Genomic DNA, 21,257 nt, shown 5'->3' on the forward strand with positions numbered 1-21,257 from the left:
CTTTTCAAATCATGGCTAGGTCGCTTGCCGAACAGTTGGCAAAATTCGCCAATCCGGAGCCGGAGGATTTTGATCCCGAAGATTTTGAGCGCAACAGTGATGTATCACAATCTGACAATGAAGAGGCTCGTGCACACTACGTCGAGGTGGGCAAAAGCCGTCTGCGTGATGATGGACCGCTAGTGCACAGTTCAAAATACAAAGGCTCGAGAGTCTCCCGCCAAGATCTCGATACTTTCGGAGCCAGTGAAAGTGAGGATGATGTTGAAGATGAAGAACTCAGTCAAGAAGATTCCAGCCAAGAACTCAGTCAAGAACTCAGTCAAGAATCTAGTGATGAAGTGCCCAGTGAAGAAGAAAGTTCTAGCGATGAAGAAGGGTCTAGTTCTAGCGATGAAGAAGGGTCTAGTGATATCGATGAGAACAGCCATCAGAATGGTAACGGGAAAGCCGCTGCCGTTGCCGCTATTCTCAAAGAAGAACAGAAGCAGCTTGTAAACCGACTTTCTCAAACCGCCCAGGCAGACATCGTCAAAGGAAAAGCAGTTCAATCCCAAATGTCTGTTTATGAGGGTCTTCTGGATGCTCGAATTCGACTGCAAAAAATCTTGAATATCAGTAACACCTTGACAGAATCAGACCCCGAGGAGGCAAATGAGGCATTCGAAGCCATACTTGTACTTTTGTCTGCTCTATCAAAGATTCGTCACAGCATGCAGAAAGAATTATTCGACTCTAGAAAACGAAGTTTATCGGATTATATTACCGAAAGCACCCAAGCCGACGACGAGTTGGTCGAACGCCGCGAAAATGTTCTTGGCAAATGGAGCCGTAAAGTTCAGCTCTCCTCGGGATCTAGTGCTCTTCAATCTTCAAAGTTCAAATCACTCAATCAGTCCGCTGCCACGCAGGTATCAAGTGTTCTCGCCGATATGGATCGTTTAGTTAAGCGCACACGGACTAACCGTTCTCGCTACGAGCTGAATGGCGAGGTTCCCGACGAATCAGAGCTCATTTTTGATGATACAGACTTTTACCGTTTACTGCTCAAGGATTTGGTAGACAGAAGAATGACAGAAGCTGGTAGTGGGGTTAAATGGTCTTCCGTTAAAACCAAGGCCAAGAAAAAGGTTGACACTAAAGCATCAAAAGGCCGCAAGTTAAGATATCACGTTCAAGAAGAGATTCAGGGCTTTGATGCCCCACGTGCTGTATTTACCTGGACTGAAGAGCAGGCCGAAGAGCTCTTCTCGCACTTACTTGGACAGTCTATCTCAATGGACGATCAAGAGCCAGAGGAAGAGATTGAAGTCGGTGATCTCCAGTTGTTCAGTTAAGCATTTTTATATATAGTTGTAGAATTACAGCGTCATGTCGCCAACCTAGTTGTCATTACTACTTTACCCGTACTGCCTTATGCTAGTTCACTGTGTAAAGTGATTAAGGTGCAGACGTGATTGATCTTAAGTCATCATTCACCGACGCGTTCGAGGCTGCAGGTTCAGTTATGTATGGTGTTTTGGCAGATAAACTTGTTCAGGATGCAAGAAGAACCGCCAATTTAGAGACACTGCCGTTATATCCCACCGATCTAGTGCGAGCCGTAGTAAGAGAGACACAAGACCAGTATCAAAGGGCACTGGCATACCATGACAGCACCGACGGGCTCTCATCACAGGACCGTGTGGCGATGTGTGCATTGTTTGTTGCTCAATTATGCGTACGCCGAAACAAACGATGTTTGCTGGCCCATGAAAACCTGAGAGCCTCTCGTTTAGACCAAGCGGTCTGGGCAGAACAAGAACTAAGTGCTGAAACTATGAGCAATTTAAGCGCACCGGAGCAGGTGTATCTCCGGGAATACACAGAGCTGGTATCGGACTATAAAGGAGAGTGGACTGAAGTTGATTTGACGGGTAGTTTAGATCCCCCTAAAGAAATCTACGTTGAAGTGAGAGTTCTTCAAGACGCAGGTGAGGTTCAAACAGAATACGGTGTATTCAACCTCACCAAGGACTCGCAGTTCTTTGTTCGGCAAGCTGATGTTCAAAGGCTGATCCAACAAGGATTCGTTCAGCTAATCTAAAGACGCCCCCAAGAAGGTTGTATAGCGTGAGGGATTTCTTGACTTAACGGGACAATGGCTGATTCGGTTGTGTGCTTGACCTGGGCAATTGCTGCCATATTGCGGTAGAAATCGTAGACAACGTACGCGGAGCGCAAAAATGCTGAACCAAGCAGAGGTATGCCGCCTGATTCGGACGTCTTAAAAATAGCAAGTTGGTGGTGATTCTCGGGATCAGCCAGCAAATCCTCGTAGGGAACGTAAATCTTCGCTTTGCCAAATTCAAACAGAAATGGTTCAGGGTTCTTTGGAGGGTTTGGCACTACTATACCCTTTGAAGGATCGTAGGATCCCGAAAAGCTCTCGGCGATAGAGTCTACAATTTTCGAGCTCAGATACAAAAACTGAGTGCCCGTATCGAGCATTGCAACTTGCGTTATGCCGTTGACGGTAACATCAACTCCAAAATATGTGTTTCTGGGCTTTTTGTTCCTCAGCCAATAGATGTCACCCTGGTATTTTGCAGTGTCCACACCCCCAAAGACAATCGTTCCCGTAGATTCATTTCTTGCGTTGAGATAAATTGAGTACCCCAGGTGATCTATGACACCATCCAAAACAAGTTGTGCAGGAAAGTTGGTGTACTTTTTACTTGTGCCTTCTAGTCCTGTGCCACCAATACCAAACAGGCCCCCAACGTGATCGAAAACATGGGGGATATCTTTATCAAGCAGCGCAAATTGTAGATTCAGGCGAGCATTATAAAAATATGCAGTGTCTCTGTAAAAGTTCCCTGTGGCTGCGATGTTCTCTGGCTGAAATGAGCCCGAAAACACCGGCTGGTTGGGGACTAGTTGGCAAGTACTGGACTTTTTCTTGTCAAAAAACTGCGGGTGGCCAGATTGTGGAGTAAAAAGTAACGTATCGGAGGAGCATGTATCTAGAATAATCTCCATCTTCTGCTGTGGTGAACCCACTCCAACCTTGGCACCATAGTAGAAATTGCCGAGGTTTTCTACCGTTCCGCCAGCTACATTTCGGCGAGTGATTTGGTTTCCTACTGTATGAGCGACTAAAGGAACTTCAAGAAACCCTTCATTGGCCAGAGCGGCCCCGATAAGAAAATAAAACGTGAGCTTCCAATGCATGGCTTTTGGGGCTCACTGGGACATCGCCTTTTAAGAGACTTGTGGAAAAACTCTAACTTATGGTTGCACTACTCAATTATCTGCGGCTGCATCGGCTGCATCTTACTTATTTAGGATTCCACCTCCACAGATCCATCTGTCAAGGTTGGGAGTTTAGTAGACCTCAGAGGTGAGACCATCTTCCCACCTTGTCATCATTGCCACAAATGCCCCCTAAAGCAGACTGGGAGAAATACAAGCCCCCTGTGGGCGGTGGCGAAGAGGAAACTGAAGATAAAATTGTACCTTTGAGCGAGGGTGACATTGAAGTATTAAAGACATATGGCCTGGCGCCTTACCAGCAGCAGCTGAAGCAAATCGAGAAGGATATTGGTGAGCTCCAGAAACAGATTACTGAAAAGGCCGGCATAAAGGAAAGTGATACAGGCCTCGCACCGCCAAATCAATGGGATCTCATGGCCGATAAACAGACCATGTCACAAGAGCAGCCTTTACAGGTTGCGCGGTGCACCAAGATCATCCAGGACCCGACCGACCCGGACAAGGCTCAATACGTGATCAACGTCAAACAGATTGCTAAATTCGTTGTTGCCCTGGGTGACCGTGTCTCGCCAACAGATATTGAAGAGGGCATGCGTGTCGGTGTCGAGCGTAACAAGTACCGAATTATGCTGCCTTTGCCCCCGCGGATTGATCCCAGTGTGACGATGATGACGGTTGAGGAGAAGCCTGACGTCACTTACGGTGATGTTGGTGGCTCCAAAGAGCAGATTGAAAAGCTTCGGGAGGTTGTAGAGCTCCCGTTACTCTCTCCTGAGCGGTTTGCAAAGCTAGGTATTGACCCACCAAAGGGTATCTTGCTATATGGACCGCCCGGTACCGGTAAGACCCTGTGCGCTCGTGCAGTTGCAAACCGTACGGACGCCACATTTATCCGAGTCATTGGCTCCGAACTTGTACAAAAGTACGTGGGTGAGGGCGCTCGTATGGTTCGTGAGCTGTTCGAGATGGCTCGGTCCAAAAAGGCTTGTATCATTTTCTTCGACGAGGTAGATGCTATTGGCGGTGCGCGTTTCGATGACGGCGCTGGCGGTGACAACGAAGTGCAGCGCACCATGTTGGAGCTGATCACGCAGCTCGACGGGTTCGATCCTCGCGGCAACATCAAGGTGATGTTCGCGACGAACAGGCCCAATACCTTAGATCCTGCGCTGCTCCGACCGGGTCGTATTGACCGTAAGGTGGAGTTCTCTCTGCCGGATGTCGAGGGCCGAGCCAATATCTTCCGCATCCATTCAAAGTCGATGTCTGTTGATCGTGATATTCGATGGGAGCTTATTTCGCGGTTGTGTCCTAATTCCACCGGTGCGGAGCTGCGCTCTGTATGCACCGAAGCTGGAATGTTTGCCATTCGCGCTAGACGCAAGGTTGCAACCGAAAAAGACTTTTTGGCTGCTGTCGATAAGGTTATCAAGGGCAATCTTAAGTTTTCGTCTACTAGCCAGTATATGCAGTACAACTAGATGCTTTTATAAATAGGCTTTTGATGCTACTATTACCACCAAGAAATTAGACCCATACCGTCGATTTGTGCGCTTGCAACAATCCGCATCGACTTGTCGAACACAACTTCTTCCACCCTGAATCTGATCTTCTCATTGATGTCCAAGTAAAGGCTATACTCGTCGTTCTTCCACACCCAGGCCTGTTCTTGGACAATAAACTGGGTTCCCTCGAACAGCATCGCTTTAGGAATGAAAACATTATCGAAAAACTCCATTCGGACATTGAGTCCTTCCTCGGTACAGCTGGAGATCCAGCCTACCAGTGTCTCGCCGGGGAAGGGAGCAAAAACAATTAACCGGAACTCGCATTTGATGTAGATTGATCCATCTCCTGGTCTCAGCAGGCCATCTGAAGCGGTTTGCAAATCGTACAGAGCAATACAGAGGCCAACGTCAGTCAGTACCCTGTTTGCATACTTTTTATTAATCTCTTGATGCAACGCTTGCTGGTGAGGCAGTCCAAATGTACTTGGATCAAGCTCTATAGTGTCTGCTATCTTGACCAAGGTGAACATGTCAGCGAAAAGAATAGCTCGCGAGGCTAGAGATAGTTTAGAGGTAAAAAAACGAGTGGTCTATTCAATAGCACGGACGGCAATATATCCAAGTTCTCGAGTAGAATTGACTACTATAATCCACCGGTATGGGCTCAAGAAAGAAACCTACTGCCAGGCGGCCAAACTTTTCAAGGATTCCCAGAGGAAATTTTTTCTTGGTAAGCGAGGACATAATCAGAGAGATTCAAGGCGTAAATGCGGGGGGCCGCATATGGTGTTGCATAGCTACCGAGAATGCCCAAAATTAAAAGCCCTAGTGCAATAATTCAGCGAACCAAACACAGCAGCTATCGAAGTTCACGGAAAGCAAGCCCGGACCGGAGTCGCGGAAAAACTCGGACATGTCACCCTCCGAATCGACCCGCGGACGGGGTTTTTTATCCAATCAACGATTATTCATTTTCTCCCAAATGCTCTCCATCTCTAAACGGGCCAATCTTCGTCTGGCCGCTCGCCGAGCGTTTACCACGAGCCGTGTTGCTCACAAGGTGGTTTCGCAGGAGCAGGTCAAAGGTACCGATGCCAACAAGCATATCAACAACAAATACCAGGTCATCGATCACGAGTACGATGCGGTTGTCGTAGGTGCTGGTGGTGCCGGTCTCCGCGCGGCGTTCGGTCTTGCCGAAGCAGGCTTCAACACCGCCTGTATCACCAAGCTCTTCCCTACTCGTTCGCATACCGTTGCTGCTCAGGGTGGTATTAACGCCGCTCTTGGTAACATGCACCCCGACGACTGGCACTGGCACATGTACGATACCGTCAAGGGTTCGGACTGGCTCGGTGACCAGGATGCCATCCACTATATGACTCGCGAGGCTCCCCAGTCTATTATTGAGCTCGAGCACTATGGTGTTCCTTTCTCGCGTAATGACGAGGGTCGCATTTACCAACGCGCTTTCGGTGGTCAGTCAAAGGAGTACGGTAAGGGTGGTCAGGCCTACCGTACCTGCGCTGTTGCCGACCGCACTGGTCATGCTCTCCTGCACACCCTTTATGGCCAGTCTCTGCGCCACAACACCCAGTTTTTCATTGAGTTCTTCGCTCTCGATCTGTTGATGGAGGACGGTGTCTGTAAGGGTGTTATTGCTTACAACCAGGAGGACGGTACCCTTCACCGCTTCATTTCCCACAACACCGTTATTGCCACTGGTGGTTACGGTCGTGCTTACTTCTCGGCCACTTCTGCCCACACCTGTACCGGTGACGGTATGGCCATGGTCACCCGCGCTGGTCTTCCCTTGCAGGATCTTGAGTTCGTTCAGTTCCACCCTACCGGTATTTACGGTTCGGGCTGCTTGATCACCGAAGGCTCTCGTGGTGAGGGTGGTTACTTGCTTAACTCCGAGGGTGAGCGCTTCATGGAGCGTTATGCCCCCACTGCCAAGGACTTGGCCTCTCGTGACGTTGTCTCGCGTTCTATGACCATGGAGATCCGTGAGGGCCGTGGTGTCGGTCCCGAGAAGGACCACATCTACCTGCAGCTCTCTCACTTGCCTCCGGAGGTTCTTCACGAGCGTCTTCCCGGTATCTCTGAGACCGCCGCCATTTTCGCCGGTGTCGATGTTACCAAGGAGCCCATTCCTGTCTTGCCTACTGTTCACTACAACATGGGTGGTATCCCCACCAACTACCACGGTGAGGTTCTTACGGTTGAGAACGGCAAGGAAAAGATCGTCAAGGGCTTGTACGCTTGTGGTGAGGCCGCTTGTGTCTCTGTCCACGGTGCTAACCGTCTTGGTGCCAACTCCTTGCTTGATTTGGTCGTCTTCGGTCGTGCAGTCGCCCACCGCATTGCTGATACTCAGTCCCCCAACCAGCCCGCTCTCAAAACCTCTGAGAACATTGGTCAGTTCTCTATTGATAACCTCGACTGGGTTCGCAACGCCAAAGGCTCTAAGTCCACTGCTGAGATTCGCTCGGCTATGCAAAAAACCATGCAGCGTGATGTCGCTGTCTTCCGTATGCAAGAGTCTCTTGAGGAGGGTGTCCGCAACATTCACAAGGTTGACAACTCCATTGTTGACCTTAAGACCACTGACCGCTCTATGATCTGGAACTCTGACCTCGTCGAGTCTCTCGAGCTCCAGAACCTGCTCACCTGCGCTGTGCAGACCGCCTACTCTGCTGAGGCCCGCAAGGAATCTCGCGGTGCCCACGCCCGTGAGGACTTCCCTGAGCGTGACGACGAGAACTGGATGAAGCACACTCTGTCTTGGCAGAAGGCTCCTGGTGAGCACGTGAAGCTCGATTATCGCAAGGTCATTAGTGAGACTCTTGACGAAAATGAGTGCAAGACCGTTCCCCCCGGCAAGCGTGTCTACTAATTTAGCTTCCCATCTTTTACGTACTAACAATCACATATCCTCCAGGCTGTCCGGACTCAAGGTGTCCAGGCTAAGGATTTTTTGCCATTTTTCGTCAGGTTGGAGCCCGTCGGAAGCTGTCGCTTCCACATCCAAATAAACGACGGTGTTGGGTCTGTATGGCTTGTCGGTGGCATAAAACAGTGTTTCACGCGCACCAGGAACCAGGTCATTAGGATCACCGTGTTTGTATTGGGCGGTAAATCCAATATGTATATGAGCACTGCACCATATTTTAGGCTGAAGATGAGCAAGCAATTGCATAGCAGGAGGCGATCCAAAATTATTGTTGGTGATATCATTGCGTAGATAAGGCTTTTTGGCAAGAAGTCGTTTCAAATTTCCATGCTGCTCGATGCCAGCGGGCCAGTCGTGGCTCAGCATTATATCAATAGAGTTTCTGCCCATCAACCATAACTTTTGAACATCACGCTGTCGAACATAGTTTACAGAGTGCACTGAACTGGAATCGAATGGGCTTTTTTCTGTTCGCGGGCTCGTATAGCTTTTATTGTTGTAAATTCCTGATAGGCCTCCGATTTTGACCCCGTTGAACCTTACTGCCCCAGCATAGCCAATAAAGTACATATTGGGGGCAACCCAGCCTCCATCTGGTTTTTCTAATAAATAACGGCTTGATTCATGGTTACCACCGATAAATAGGGTCAAAAAGGGTGCCTTCTTTTCCCCTCTAAAGTACTTGTGAAAATCACCCATCACTCGGTACTTTGCTGGAGCAGCCATTGATTTCAAGTCTTCTTCATCCCTCAGAGCTTCAAAATCGCCACAAACAAGCACAAGGTCGGGATTTTGGCCCTCCTGCTCTATTATATCGTACATAACGTCCAATTGGCCATGGCAGCACCCGGCAACAGCAATTTTCATTTCCCGTCACGGTTAGGTAAGGTCCAAACAACTATAGACTATTTAGAACTTAAAGACAGTGTCCTTGGTGAAACCAAGCTCTTGAAGAGAACCAGTGAGATCACCTTGGTCGGTGGGGCTCTTCTTGGGGCCAGAAAGAGCCTTCATGAAACCGGGAGGACCGCAGACAAAGACACGGTGATTCTCATCATCGGGCTTGACAATGGCAACTACGTCCTCCTTTGAGATATAGCCAACCTTGCCGTCGAAGCTCTTGTCACCCTTGTCAACATAATAGGTAACCTTGAGCTGTCCGGGTTTCTTGGCAACGACGTTGTCAATCTCCTTCTTCAACAGAATGTCGTTAGGAGTCTGCGAGCCGTAAAGCAAGTGCACCTCGGTCTTGTCCTCAGGATCCTTGGCGATATGAGCGAGAACCTGGTACAAAGGAGTAATACCACTGCCGCCACCAAGCATGACAATCTTCTTGTGCTTGTTGGGTTTCTCGAAAGGGTACTTGGGGATGGGGCCCTGAACGTCAATGGTCTCACCAGGCTTGAGGTCGTGGACATGAGTACCCATGGCACCACCGGGGTACTTTTTGATCACAAAGACGGCCTCACCGACGGTGCTGGGGTCGGAAACGGGAGTGTACGGACGGACAACTGGCTTGCCGTCCTGCATGAACTTGAAAAGAACACAGTAGGCGGTGCTTCCACCAAGAATCTTGTCGTTATCCAAGTCAAAAATAATCTCCTTGGTATCGTGGGAGACATCTTTCGAGCTCTTGAGCTTCAAAGGGACCCATTGCTTGGGCACCAGCTGGCCTGCAGTCTCATTGCGCAAAGCGTTGCTGGTAGACATGCTGTAGCTAACGGCACCGGCAGTGCCGAGCATAACACCAGTCAGCGTCGATGTAGCACGGGACTTCAGAATATTGCGGAACATCTCTGATGGTTGATGATGCAATTGAGATGTGGCTCTTTAAATACAGCCAATGATACGCAATTACTAACTCTGCATTGCAGCACGATTCGGGGACCCGGAAGAAGTGCGGGCCTTGTGGCTTGACATTGGTTTGAAGGTGTAGACTACGTACAGTTAAATTGTTTGATCCGATTGATCGTCTAATATTCGGGGACGTGACCGTTATGCGGCATTTAAATCGTCAGTCTATCGAACGCGTCTTCGGCTTATGCAAAAGCAAGCTGCCAAGCTGACCAACGCCAACCGTCTTTTTGGTTGTGAGAGGTAGCCCCGCTGGACTTTGGGGTAGAAACATTTAATTTTTTGACAATTGAGTCTGCTAACTGGTGTTTTGTTGACAGGTACGGTCGGACTCGATCAATTGGCCGCCAATACAAAACCCGACGCTTTAGCGCATCCTATGTCGAACGATACATTATGCCCATAATTGGTGCTGTCTGCTAAAACTCAGAGCATTTCCGGTGAATCCCAACGGCTGATACCCAAGTGTCTACCGCCCTCCATAAGCTTCAGTCCCCGCCAGCTGGGAGAGGGCTAGGGAAGCCCACCCTATAAGGACATTAAATCATCGAAGTCTCTGTATTTATGAGAGCAAGCATTGCCAGGTTTCTAGCGATGTCAAAAAACAAGTCTCAGCTCCAATATGTTGATCCCAGAAAATTAGTACCACCCTATAAGCCTGGTAAAGGCTACAGACCATTCCACAAGGGCGATCACGGAAGGGTGATGGTAGTAGGTGGATGTCAAGATTACAGTGGTGCTCCCGCAATGGCTGCATTATCGGCTGCTCGAACGGGTGCCGATATGGTACATATTCTGTGTCCGAAGGAAGTCAGCTCTGTGATCAAAACCTACAATCCTAACCTGATGGTGCATGGTTATCTTGAAGAGGAGGCATCAAAACCGTTACCAAATAAGGCCATTGATCTAATTGATCGAATGCACGTCGTTCTGGTTGGCTGTGGGCTGGGTCGCGAACCAAAGCTACTTGAGCAAGTCAAGCAATTGATCAGGGAAGTTCATAGAAAAGGCAAGCCATTGGTGATTGATGCAGATGGGCTGTTTCTGGTGTCGCAAGACCACTCTCTCATAACCACTGGAGATGTTACACTGACGCCCAACTACGTTGAGTTTCTACGGCTCTGTAAGTCGTTTGATGACTTTCCCGTTGACCCGGAGCAAGACTTGCTGGGCAGCGTAAAGCATTTGACAAAAACAACAGGCTGCAAGGTTTTACTCAAGAATGAGAGCGATATTGTGAGCAGCGGCGGGTACGTTGAGCAAATTGATGAAATAGGCTCCCCCAGAAGAACAAGCGGCCAAGGCGACATTTTAGCCGGCTGTGTTGCTGCCTTCACAAGCTGGAGAGTAGCCTATCAAAAACATCTTTGGGATGTAGAACCATTGAACAAAAGTCGTGTCGAGGACTCTGACAGACGCGCCCTTGAAGAACTAGCTGCCCCTTGCGGCGCCTCTGAGGTCGTAAGGTTAGCAAGCTCTTTAGCATTTGATCAAAAACATAGATCAATGATGGCCAACGATGTATTAGATCGTGTCGGCGACGCTTTTGAGTTATTTTTGGAGTTACAAAGGCTATAATTTACCGTAGATTCGACCCCATCCTTAGTAAACAGAGCGAAATGTCAACTGCCGAAATTGCGGAAATCAAAGCTCAAATCAAAAAGATGCAGAACGTCATTGCGATGACCGGACGGCAGATTGTGGAGCTACAGCTCGATAGTACCCGTCGTAGAAATGAGGATGTTGATCGCCGCACGAAGGAGCTGAGGGGCGAGCCCGCAGTTGCTAGCTCTGCAGAAAACACTGGCGACTATGCGACGAACTCTGATATTGTTGAGCTTGTCCAGGAGCTCCAGGATCAGTTGGACATTCTTGACGAGCGAAGTATTCGCCGCACTATCAACTCGCGAGCCGGCAAGTCAACACCAATCGTCTCTCTACCATCGATTGCTAACGAATACCCCGACGCCTTCCCGCACACACTACTTGATTTTGCAGAGATTGGCACTAGTGAGATTGAACGACTTGCGCGTTTTTACGAATTGCTCCCCCCAGATGCTGTAGAAATGGAAGAGTTGCTCCAGAAAGTGTCCATGACAGCCGCCGAGGCTGGAGTCTCTCAGACCTCACCCGAGGTTACAGAGAGTGACGGCGTTGAACACTTCAATAAGCTTGCACGTTTTTTGGGACTGCCCCTTACAAGATGATCTCTATAATAATGTAATTAATTTGCCTTGGTCTCGGGTCTATCGTATGGCTTCTTATGGTTGATCCGAGGCCGGGGCTTTGCTTTGCCATTGGCACGAGGAGCAGGTGGTTCATTTACTGTTTCTCGCAACGAATCTTCGTGCTCCTTGACAATGTTATACCACTCTTTGCGAGAGTGCAGGTACTTGTCCAGCTTCCAGTTTTTCCACACCATTTTACCGTAGTTGCTTTTCTTCAAAGTTTCCTCGTGCTTGGACAGCTCAGTTGCGATTCTTTCACGCACAAATTTGAGTTTGAAGCAGAATGGCCAGAGCTTGTCAACCAAGTGAGACCCATAGGCATTCGCGGCCAGGTCGGCGACCAAGGGCACGACTATGTTGAGAATACGCCTGCGCTCTACAATCTCCATTTCAGGACGCAAAATCGCCTCCAGAACATGGCTTTGAACAGGATCAGTGGCCTTTGATGTGATGATTTCATAGGTCAATGCTTTGCCTGCCTCTTGCAAATACTGAGGTTGCGTGACCAGATCCTGCAAGAGAAGTGCTTTCTGTAGGTCGTTGGAAAGCAGTAACTCCGCAACGCTTCCATATCTTTGAATAATAAGTTTGTAAATCTCTGCCTTCTGGGCAGGTTCTCCTGCCTGCAGCATTGTGCGAACAACCTGCACTTGATTTTCGGCAAGTATCTTGGGCGTTTCGGAAAGGAGCTCAGCAACCACCTCGTTTTTAGGTCCCAACTTGGACTTGAGAAGGCTTTGAACGACAAAGTTGCCGTTGTCACTGCAAGCCATTTTAACCAAGTTACCCTTAAACCGAGTCTGGTAAATATTCAACAGTTTCTTGCGAGGCAAAGACATCAGGCAAGACTGCAAAAAGTGCGTTCCAACAGCATCACTTGTGGTATGTTGATAAAACGCCTCCGATCCTTCGCCAGTCAGACATAGGTCCACGAATGTGAAATAGCTTCTAGACGACTGAATCCTGACGACAACTTGGTAAAGAGGAGATGTGAGCGGATCAATCGCAAGATTTCTCGCTTTGCTAGAATCAAGACCCTGTGTTAAATCGGTGAGAATTTCATTGGACGCCTCAGTGAACGTGGAAGGCACTTGGCGTTGATCCAAATCTCCGACGGCATCCATGTCTGTATATTCGCGTGCCTTTCGAGATTTTTTAGAGCGAAGAGCTGGATCGTTCCCCAGCGATAAGCCAGCTAGCAGCAAAAGGATCAAGCGCAACACATGGCTAGAATACTTTTCCTTGGCCATTTCGCTCACATGAGGGCGTAGCTCATTGACCAAGAAAACTATAAGCATTTCTGCGGAGACAATCTCGTCAGACATAGTATAATTTGCTTCTTTTCTCACTTCCCGCTCAACAAGCCCCGCTGATTTCCAAAGTAGTGTTTCGACACAGTGCGACGAATACTTTTGTAAAGAAAGAACAAACACATGGCCACTGATTGACTTCAGCAAGTAGATAAGCTGGTCATCGTTAGCGAGCATAACTAGGCGCTCAAACAGTTTGGAACATACCTGATTTGTGACAAGCTTCAATTCTTTACCCTTGGATTCCTCGAAAACATTTTCAACAAACGCTACTTTCTCGTCGGCGGTCAATGCATTCGCTGCTAATGTCGACTCAGCACTCTTAAAGTACTCAAGCTCCTGTCTGTCCAAAAGGCCGAAGAAAGCTGCCTGTCTCGATTGACCGGAAGATGTTTGATCAGCGGGCGCTGTTCCGAAACTGCCTTCCCAATCGCCTTGGCTAGAAGTGTTGTTTACTTCTTCGAAAGCCAGTTCCAAATCATCTTGCTCTTGCTCAATTTTCTTCTTCTCCTTCTTGTCTCTTCGTCTTCCTCGAGTTTGTCCCATGTTAAACTGGTTCAAATTTTTTTGGAGGTAAGGGACTTTGGAAAAAACTGATTACGAAATAGACTTCATAGTAAAGCGTAGGCCAAACGACTGAGCCTTCGTTGCCGTTCGAAAACAAGGCAAAAAGGACGAATTCGGACCATAAAAATTTCGACCAATAACCGGCGTTGATACCAATTGCGCTAAGGGAGACAAGCTCATTCTCCAGTTAACCCGAAAGATTCTTGCCAAAAGTTATGAGACAGTACATCGTGGGGCACCTCTAGTGCATACAAAATGGGTACGGAATTTCATAACACATTCTCTAAGCCTTAACGTGCGATTCATGCACTTTGGTACTCAGATGTTCAAGCATGCTGCATTCTGTGCGGTGTTACCCTCCTGTAATTTATATGGTCAGATGGGTCAAGCCATACTCGTACATTTCCAGCGGCGCCTCTGAGCCGCTCAAGGCTAGGGGAAACTCTACATACTGTGTTTCAGAGTGATTACCGTTTAGTAACGCATGTCATTTTTGATCCGACTTGGCGTTGCAGTATTTTCACTGTTCGAATCTGGAACTTTGTCTGGTCTGGTGGTGGCTGGAAGATCCGTTCACAAATGCCAAACAATGTGTCAAAACGGTTAGGGTTCCATCCGCTCGACCGTCATTTCGCCATTTCGAATGCAAAAATAATAGTACTATCGAAACACACGAGGTTAGGTGCAATTCAATCTGGCTAACGCTAATACTAAAGGGTGGGTTCAGCAATCATTTTAAACTTTGGCACTTCCAGAACACACCATCTAATGGTGCAGCAGACTCCCAGTTTGGCCGGGGAAGCTATGCAATGCAGTAGCCTGATTAGGTGGGCCACGTGCAGGATTTCAAAACAGCTCGTACCCTTGCCTGAGGAGTTTGCCTCATCACCCCCTCTCCCCCCTAGATTAGGACTAGGACTAGTTTGTTCACCACCACGCCCATTTTCGCTTCGGCAAAATTTGTTGAAGAAGTAGAGTTTTGTTGGCTAATATCATCCGATTGGCTTAATTTCCTGGCAATTCGGACGTGCCCACCCTAGACTACGGTTGTCGTATACTTTTTCGTTTGTTCAAGTTGACAAATTATTGATTGCAAAAACGTTTTAATCGTGGAGCCCGTTCTATTCTCTTCTTTTCGTGATGCCACTCGTGTCGCCACCTCTCCATTCCTCAACCAGGACACATCTCAACGGTGCCGCGCCGTCGTGGGACCCCTTCGGGTTCCGCCCCGTCGCGCCTCAAGACCGGGGCCTTGACTCAACAGCTGCTCCGGGAGCCTCTTTGAGCCCCACAGCACCCACACCTGGTATTTCATTGCTAGCGGCCCGAAGAGAAACCATGCCCCACCTCAGCCTAGGTGCCCACCCACCCTCCAATTTTCACGCCGGCGTGCCCGGCCACTTCGACGAAGTTGATCCTCTCCGTTCTCCGCCTGGTGTAGTACCGTCGTCACGTGCGTCTAGTGGAAATAATGTTGGCCAAAGACCCCCAGCAGTACTTGTTTCTTACAACTTCCCAGGGGATCTTACCCCACGCGAAGCCCACTTATTATTTGCATTTGCACCCGAGTATATTTCATGTGACGTTACACGACCCACCAAAGAGGAAGCCGCTTTCTGTGTACCAGATTCTACGGTTGTCGCCGCGCGTTTCCATTCTGTACAGGCAGCTCAAGCTGCTCAAATGATGCTTGATAATCGTGTTGACTTATTTGCAGATTACCCAAGCTCCACTTCATCCCCTAGGGGCTCTCAAGACTCCAATTCTGCCGCACCCACACCTCCAATTCGTTGCGAGGTAAGGGGACCAAGCAGCGGTCAGAACTCTGGGGGGCTCGGAAAAAGCAGGTTCCAGTTTGGCGAAGACGAAACGTGTTCGATTGCTGCATCACGAGCAGGCTCGGTTAGTGCTGTGGTACCTCAATTTGGCCCAGCAATGCCAGTGTCTGCCGGATCTGCAAAAAGCCCCTTTGCGGGGGGATCCATGTTCGTGGCCGACCGCATTTTCAGCCCAGCAGGCTCTAGACCACTGCCTCAAGGACGAACACTTTTTGGTGACCACGTTAACAATTCCATGAGTGGTCTGCATATATCTGGGATGAGTAGCCAGCAGCCTGCGGAATCCCATACCATGGATCGCCGCCCCAGTGCGCCTTCTCTTAGCGTGTCATCCCCTCCATCAATAAACGGTGTCCTTCCCAGCATGACCAAACGGCCCTCAGTAACAGGAAGGACATTTGTGGCGGCCAATTCAGCTGGCGGGTCGGACGATCCTTCAAAAGTGGTTATTCCATATACCCCACAAACGCAAGCCAAGGCAGCAGCAGTACTACAGAATGGCGGCCGAGTTCTTCCCCCTGCTAACCCGGCGGATCAAAATCCTCCGTGTAACACACTGTACGTGGGGAATTTACCGCCAGATACGCAAGAAGAGGAGCTTAAAGAACTTTTTTCAACGCGAGCAGGATACCGTCGACTGTGTTTCAGGGCCAAAAGCAACGGCCCAATGTGCTTTGTTGAATTTGAAGACGAACATTACGCAGGACGGGCGCTGGAAGAGCTGTACGGCTTTGGTCTCTCCAACTCCATAAAGGGGGGTATCCGTTTGTCGTACTCGAAAAATCCTCTTGGGGTTCGCTCAAACAGGCCGCGCACTACAGGCTCAAACAATAGCCATTGAGCGGTCTTTTTTGGGCAATCTGCATTATTTATCTTATATACTCGGCTCTTTGACGGAATTAATCTCATAGTAACAAAGAAAGAATGTTTTATTAGATCCGGGTATACAAAAATACTACATGGAGGGGGAAAAATACAGTGTTATGGCCGTTCAAGTTTTTTGGCTCGCTCGAACTACAATGAGCGCACGACCACCGGCGGAGAATTAAGGAAAACAACGGTAGAGTTTGAGCGTCTCAAAAAAAGCTGGAATGGTATAAATTAAGCCCGCACATAGGAGGATCGTTCAGCAGCTTCATTGATACTGGTATTATCCGCGGGGACAACAACCGTCTCGGTGGTCTTCTTGGAGCCCAAACCAAAGCGGTAGCGAGACTTCTTGTTGCTGGCCGCCGCGTAGCCGCCGCTGGAATATGCGGCACCAGACGCAACACCACCGGAATTGCGGGCAGGACGAACATAGCACAATAAAACAAACTGGCACATGATCATGAAAACACAAGTCCAAGCAAAGGCAATGACTAGACGACCCAGATGGGTGCTCTGCTCGCCAGCCTCTTGGAATGCAGTGCGAGCTTTGACATTGAGCGCAGTAACCAAAGCTGCAGCGCTGGTAACGAACAAGAAACTGATAATGTTCGAAATGTAAGCAGTGAGACTAACAATCTTGCTCTTGTACTGGAAGGGGAAGACAAAAAGCTTGACAACCTCGAAGAAAAGACCAATCACAAAGAAAGGGAAGAGGAAACGAGACAGGTAGTACAAAGAGTCGTGACGTCTTCTGAATGAGTCAGGGACATCGCTGGTGCCCAGGTTGTTGCCCAAGTCGAAGCCAAACGCAGGATGGTGGGGACTGCAGCCAGCGTTGTCGCCAGGGTGAGAGGCATTGTCACCCGAGTAGAAGCAGACACCCCAAAATGACCATTGAGTTACGCCGGGAGTGCTCGGAACAATAGAGCTGGTGACTGCCCGGAAGTAATAGAAGTGTGATGTCACGCCAGTGCCCTTGATTCCACCGAGGATAATAAAAAACAGTAGTAGGATGGTACCAGCTGTGAAAAGCAGCGAGATAAGGCCATTCAATCCTTTAAACAGCATTGTCGTGTATGATACTAGGAAGACAAAAAACCTCTCGAATAGTTGCGGTACCTTATTAAGGCCTGGCGGCGCAGCCATAATGTTTATTTTTCTCTGTTGCCAGCGACGATCTGCATGCACCATGCCCAAAGCGGAATGTATGTAGGCAACACGCTGCAGACTGTGTCAGATCATCGCACGGTTGGACTGCTATTTTGAACACTTCCAAGCATTTAAACAGCCCCGTTTTTGGTAAGACTGTTTAAATACATGATATCGTTTTGCCGATCAAAAACATTTGTCCAAAATAACCATCGAGGGTACTCCAAGAGCTTCGTGGGTATGTGATGGGCCTACGTCGCTTCCAGCCCATGATGTAATCCGGAATGCAGCAAGCAGCGGATTACCCAGACAACACTTTTGCTACTTGCTTTTGGACCACGGTTTTGTTCCCAGATTGTGGGCTGGCACCTCTTGTGGTCGAAGAGGTTTCGGATGTACTCGTGGGGATTCGACATTACATGCCAAGTTGTATGCATACAGCATTTGCATTTACAAACGTAACGAAATAGAGCTTTAACCTATTTTTTGAATGCATGCTGCATTCCAGAAAAGGATGTGGGTCCTTGACTGCGGAGCCAAGTCTAACCCATGTGTCATGGCAAGTGCTAGCAGAATGGTGATTTATTTAGAAGAACAAAGATCCAACAAAGACGCAAAATCGAGCATATTCTCGCCCTTTGCAGAATTGTTGGCGTGTCGATTCGACCCAGACACTTAGAAGACCTGCAAACAAGCCCGTGGGTGGGAGGCGAGTACACTCAGCCTGTGGACGATCATGGTTCTAGAACCATAGCAGTTTTCGACCAAAAAAGTTTAAAGCACGGAACTTAAGACACAGAAGACTCGAAACGGTCACTAGCTGCGGAGACAATATATGTACATCATAAAATAACCTTCGATACCGCCCAGACCATGATGCTCATAATGGGTCATTGGCTTACATCTAAAGAGTCTTGTAATTGGACCCACTAACCCAACTATGACAAAGCTCTCCCACCTCGGTCCCAGACGCCCATTCTCGAGCCTCCTAGTACTTGGAAGGAAAATTTGTAATACGCATCGTGCTCAAACGTAGAGGTGTAACACTTTGAATCATTAGACCGCTTGTGGGTGGCAAGACAATCTTCGACTCAATGCCACGATTTTGGTCTTGGCATGCTAATAGGCAGGGAATATAAACCGTTTAGCTAATTTTCTTGGCTGGGCCACGCACCATGCATGGGTTTAGGCTAGACGTATCAGTAGTTTGTTTTTTCTGTCTGGTAAGGACGATTTTTTATTTGGACCTCTTATTAGTAATTACCCAATGGCTGCGTTGTGCACGTATCGCTGTATGGGCCCACAGACCCACAGGTACTATTTAATACTCGCCTTCAAATAAATTAAAAGTACATATATTGACTTGGTAGTTATCTAATAGATGGTAGATACGTTTGCAGAATATTCGTTTCGCCAGTTCTTGGTCCTAAAACTATAAAATTCAACAGCGGAAAAAAGTTTAATGCTTTCAAGCATGACTAAAAACCCCTGGGTCTTGTGATACCTACCCTCATGTCAACGCAAGCTGCCGAAACAGACAGAGTCATCGGACCAAACGCTTTGGATTGACCGAGTGGCAAACTTGGAGTATTGCTCAGTGACTTCAAAAAAACTTTCGGTTAAGATTTTTATACTCAGATCCCAAATCAAAACTTTACTCGAGAGATCAGGAGATTGCTTAGAGTAAGTATCATGCGCACGCCATGCACTATTAGTAGGGTCATGCAAGTCCTTGGTGCAAGATTGTGTATCACACTTGTCCCAGCTGACCCTCTGCGTAATGCATGTAGTCTAGAATTCGACGCTCCCTGCTATCACACTTATATGCCACCTCCTCCTTGCCCGAGAAGCTATATATTTTGCGTGTAACTGTTCGAAACATCTTAGATAGTTACTATCCCAGATCACCCTGTGGGCAAAAATAGTGGGATCACTCTGCAGCGCGCCCAGGTCCCCGCTCCAGAACTCGTAAGCCAGTGGTTAGTGATCAGTGGCACCTTGTCGTAATCCGGGTAACTCAGCAAGCACCTGCAAGTTTCTGTGATGTCGGCAAACCTTTCTTTGCGCTTGCCTTTGGGCTCAAATCGTATGCCTAGTCTTGCGGAAGTATGAACTTATTTTTATCTTCCCATTGTGACATTCAAACTCTAATTCAGTTGGGTCGAAGAATTTGAATCAGTGTCTAGTCTTTAGGGTTGGCTTAGTAGGGTTCATTTGCTGCGTATGCTGGTGCATGCATACGCAGCTGGAGTTGTGAAAATGTGCGATCGACTGCGCTGCCGATTCCGGGGGATGCGCTTTGAGACCTCATATAACTATGGCCAAATCCTCTACATCGTTTCGATTTCCTTGACTCGAATCAACACCAACCAACTGACTCGGTGTCCTTGATCACAAAGACTTAACACCACGAACAAAGGCACTACATCAACCATGCCTTTCTCTTATGGGTATAATCCCAACTCAAACTCTACCTGGATCTCCAGCCAGGAGGATATGGCTTCTCCGGGCTGGAGCCTCGACTCAGTGGAGACCCCTGCAGCGCGCTTTGAAGAGGATGGCGTCTGCGCATGGACTCAAATTGGCGATCCTGTAGCCAGAGCGGGAGGAAGTTTCACCACACATCCGTCCATCGCTGGGAACCAAGATGCTGGCTTTTTGGCTTCTTCACCATGGAAAAACACGTTGTTCGACGCAGCCAAAGCCTCCAAAGAGGATCCGGTTGTTTCCGGAGGACCCTCATATTACAGCTCGGAGATCCCACTGCAACCATCGCAACCACCTTTCCTGCGGCATTCATATTCAGATTTCGCTACTGACAGTGATTGGGCGAGCCCTAACGTCGATTTGTGGCATACTGGCGATGCTGGCTATTTTGAACACTCGCATCTTGCCGATGCGTCCCCTGCAAACATGTCTCCCCTGTCAAGGCAATCTAGCAACGACTTTTCGTCTTTGGAGTCCCCCTCTTATCGTAACGTTTTCAACGAGGAGCCGGCACACTACTATGAAACGCCTTTGTCTGAAGCACGCTCCTCTCTGCAGAGTCACCTAGAAAGTATTGACCAAGAGTCAGATGTTGCCACTCCAGTGTCGGCTCATCAGCACCAGCAGCGCCGTCGTCGCTCAGTTCGTAAGGGTCGTCGCCATAGTGCTGCTGGCCTCAGTGCAACCCCCAGTGGCTCCCGCAGGTCATCGGTTACTGACAAAAAACTTGTCTGCCCGCTTTGCAACAAGGTTTTCCAGCGCGACCTGGCCAGACATTTGCGCACGCACGAGTCAACAGCCAGATTTATCTGCCCCTTCCCCCGTGATCAGTGCTCTCATAAACGTGGTCAGTTCAATCGGGGTTACGATTTCAAGAAGCACTTGCTGCACTACCATTTCACATTTTCAGATGCAGGTACAGCACGTAAACTTCGGGATTTGAACGGCAAGCTAAGCTTCCAGGGCCGCTGCTGCTGCGGCGACGAGCACGAGTTCGACGCGGAAGAATGGCTTGACGATCACATCACTTGCGAACCGCCAAGGTGTCCCTTACTCAAAGGACGAACCAAAGAGGTCGTACTTCAGGAGGCTATACAAAGAGCCGCGCACGAAGAAAAAAATGGTCGCAGATGATTGTTCAGGAGTGACCTCTGATGCGTACCTTCCGCTTGTCGAGCCACTGTGAAAGTTGGCACGCCGTATTGACAATTAAATTATTTAAAAAAAACTTATAT

General features: G+C 48.6%; 15 protein-coding genes across 15 annotated transcripts; 9 read left to right on the forward strand and 6 right to left on the reverse strand.

The window, feature by feature from the left end:
- Positions 1–11: 11 nt before the first annotated feature.
- B9G98_03573 (Protein BFR2) lies at positions 12–1,337 on the forward strand (the record flags this gene model as incomplete). The annotated part of the gene is made up of 1 exon (XM_024810130.1): positions 12–1,337. One exon carries the CDS (start codon positions 12–14, stop codon positions 1,335–1,337), a length of 1,326 nt encoding a protein of 441 aa, XP_024665898.1.
- A 170-nt stretch (positions 1,338–1,507) lies between these two features.
- Positions 1,508–2,086, forward strand: B9G98_03574 (DNA replication complex GINS protein PSF1; the record flags this gene model as incomplete). The annotated part of the gene is made up of 1 exon (XM_024810131.1): positions 1,508–2,086. One exon carries the CDS (start codon positions 1,508–1,510, stop codon positions 2,084–2,086), a length of 579 nt encoding a protein of 192 aa, XP_024665899.1.
- Positions 2,083–3,213, reverse strand: B9G98_03575 (Aspartic proteinase yapsin-3; the record flags this gene model as incomplete). The annotated part of the gene is made up of 1 exon (XM_024810132.1): positions 2,083–3,213. One exon carries the CDS (start codon positions 3,211–3,213, stop codon positions 2,083–2,085), a length of 1,131 nt encoding a protein of 376 aa, XP_024665900.1.
- A 206-nt stretch (positions 3,214–3,419) lies between these two features.
- Positions 3,420–4,736, forward strand: B9G98_03576 (26S protease regulatory subunit 7; the record flags this gene model as incomplete). The annotated part of the gene is made up of 1 exon (XM_024810133.1): positions 3,420–4,736. One exon carries the CDS (start codon positions 3,420–3,422, stop codon positions 4,734–4,736), a length of 1,317 nt encoding a protein of 438 aa, XP_024665901.1.
- A 32-nt stretch (positions 4,737–4,768) lies between these two features.
- B9G98_03577 (DNA-directed RNA polymerase III subunit RPC8) lies at positions 4,769–5,293 on the reverse strand (the record flags this gene model as incomplete). Its single annotated transcript, XM_024810134.1, has 1 exon — positions 4,769–5,293. One exon carries the CDS (start codon positions 5,291–5,293, stop codon positions 4,769–4,771), a length of 525 nt encoding a protein of 174 aa, XP_024665902.1.
- A 452-nt stretch (positions 5,294–5,745) lies between these two features.
- Positions 5,746–7,662, forward strand: B9G98_03578 (putative succinate dehydrogenase [ubiquinone] flavoprotein subunit, mitochondrial; the record flags this gene model as incomplete). The annotated part of the gene is made up of 1 exon (XM_024810135.1): positions 5,746–7,662. The coding sequence occupies one exon, from the start codon at positions 5,746–5,748 to the stop codon at positions 7,660–7,662; it is 1,917 nt and encodes a 638-aa protein (XP_024665903.1).
- Positions 7,663–7,692: 30 nt separating this feature from the next.
- Positions 7,693–8,586, reverse strand: B9G98_03579 (Lariat debranching enzyme; the record flags this gene model as incomplete). Its single annotated transcript, XM_024810136.1, has 1 exon — positions 7,693–8,586. One exon carries the CDS (start codon positions 8,584–8,586, stop codon positions 7,693–7,695), a length of 894 nt encoding a protein of 297 aa, XP_024665904.1.
- A 42-nt stretch (positions 8,587–8,628) lies between these two features.
- B9G98_03580 (NADH-cytochrome b5 reductase 2) lies at positions 8,629–9,513 on the reverse strand (the record flags this gene model as incomplete). Its single annotated transcript, XM_024810137.1, has 1 exon — positions 8,629–9,513. One exon carries the CDS (start codon positions 9,511–9,513, stop codon positions 8,629–8,631), a length of 885 nt encoding a protein of 294 aa, XP_024665905.1.
- A 654-nt stretch (positions 9,514–10,167) lies between these two features.
- B9G98_03581 (ATP-dependent (S)-NAD(P)H-hydrate dehydratase) lies at positions 10,168–11,151 on the forward strand (the record flags this gene model as incomplete). Its single annotated transcript, XM_024810138.1, has 1 exon — positions 10,168–11,151. The coding sequence occupies one exon, from the start codon at positions 10,168–10,170 to the stop codon at positions 11,149–11,151; it is 984 nt and encodes a 327-aa protein (XP_024665906.1).
- A 41-nt stretch (positions 11,152–11,192) lies between these two features.
- Positions 11,193–11,780, forward strand: B9G98_03582 (Uncharacterized protein MRP8; the record flags this gene model as incomplete). Its single annotated transcript, XM_024810139.1, has 1 exon — positions 11,193–11,780. One exon carries the CDS (start codon positions 11,193–11,195, stop codon positions 11,778–11,780), a length of 588 nt encoding a protein of 195 aa, XP_024665907.1.
- A 17-nt stretch (positions 11,781–11,797) lies between these two features.
- On the reverse strand, positions 11,798–13,657 carry B9G98_03583 (Nucleolar protein 9; the record flags this gene model as incomplete). Its single annotated transcript, XM_024810140.1, has 1 exon — positions 11,798–13,657. The coding sequence occupies one exon, from the start codon at positions 13,655–13,657 to the stop codon at positions 11,798–11,800; it is 1,860 nt and encodes a 619-aa protein (XP_024665908.1).
- A 1,161-nt stretch (positions 13,658–14,818) lies between these two features.
- Positions 14,819–16,357, forward strand: B9G98_03584 (hypothetical protein; the record flags this gene model as incomplete). Its single annotated transcript, XM_024810141.1, has 1 exon — positions 14,819–16,357. The coding sequence occupies one exon, from the start codon at positions 14,819–14,821 to the stop codon at positions 16,355–16,357; it is 1,539 nt and encodes a 512-aa protein (XP_024665909.1).
- A 260-nt stretch (positions 16,358–16,617) lies between these two features.
- B9G98_03585 (Protein SUR7) lies at positions 16,618–17,532 on the reverse strand (the record flags this gene model as incomplete). Its single annotated transcript, XM_024810142.1, has 1 exon — positions 16,618–17,532. The coding sequence occupies one exon, from the start codon at positions 17,530–17,532 to the stop codon at positions 16,618–16,620; it is 915 nt and encodes a 304-aa protein (XP_024665910.1).
- A 36-nt stretch (positions 17,533–17,568) lies between these two features.
- On the forward strand, positions 17,569–18,214 carry B9G98_03586 (hypothetical protein; the record flags this gene model as incomplete). The annotated part of the gene is made up of 3 exons (XM_024810143.1): positions 17,569–17,591; positions 17,764–17,964; positions 18,100–18,214. 3 exons carry the CDS (start codon positions 17,569–17,571, stop codon positions 18,212–18,214), a joined length of 339 nt encoding a protein of 112 aa, XP_024665911.1.
- Positions 18,215–19,968: 1,754 nt separating this feature from the next.
- Positions 19,969–21,156, forward strand: B9G98_03587 (Transcriptional regulator STP3; the record flags this gene model as incomplete). Its single annotated transcript, XM_024810144.1, has 1 exon — positions 19,969–21,156. The coding sequence occupies one exon, from the start codon at positions 19,969–19,971 to the stop codon at positions 21,154–21,156; it is 1,188 nt and encodes a 395-aa protein (XP_024665912.1).
- Positions 21,157–21,257: the final 101 nt, after the last annotated feature.

The sequence above is a fragment of the Wickerhamiella sorbophila genome, assembly GCF_002251995.1.
Source record: "Wickerhamiella sorbophila strain DS02 chromosome Unknown contig2, whole genome shotgun sequence".
Lineage (NCBI taxonomy): Eukaryota > Fungi > Ascomycota > Dipodascomycetes > Dipodascales > Trichomonascaceae > Wickerhamiella > Wickerhamiella sorbophila.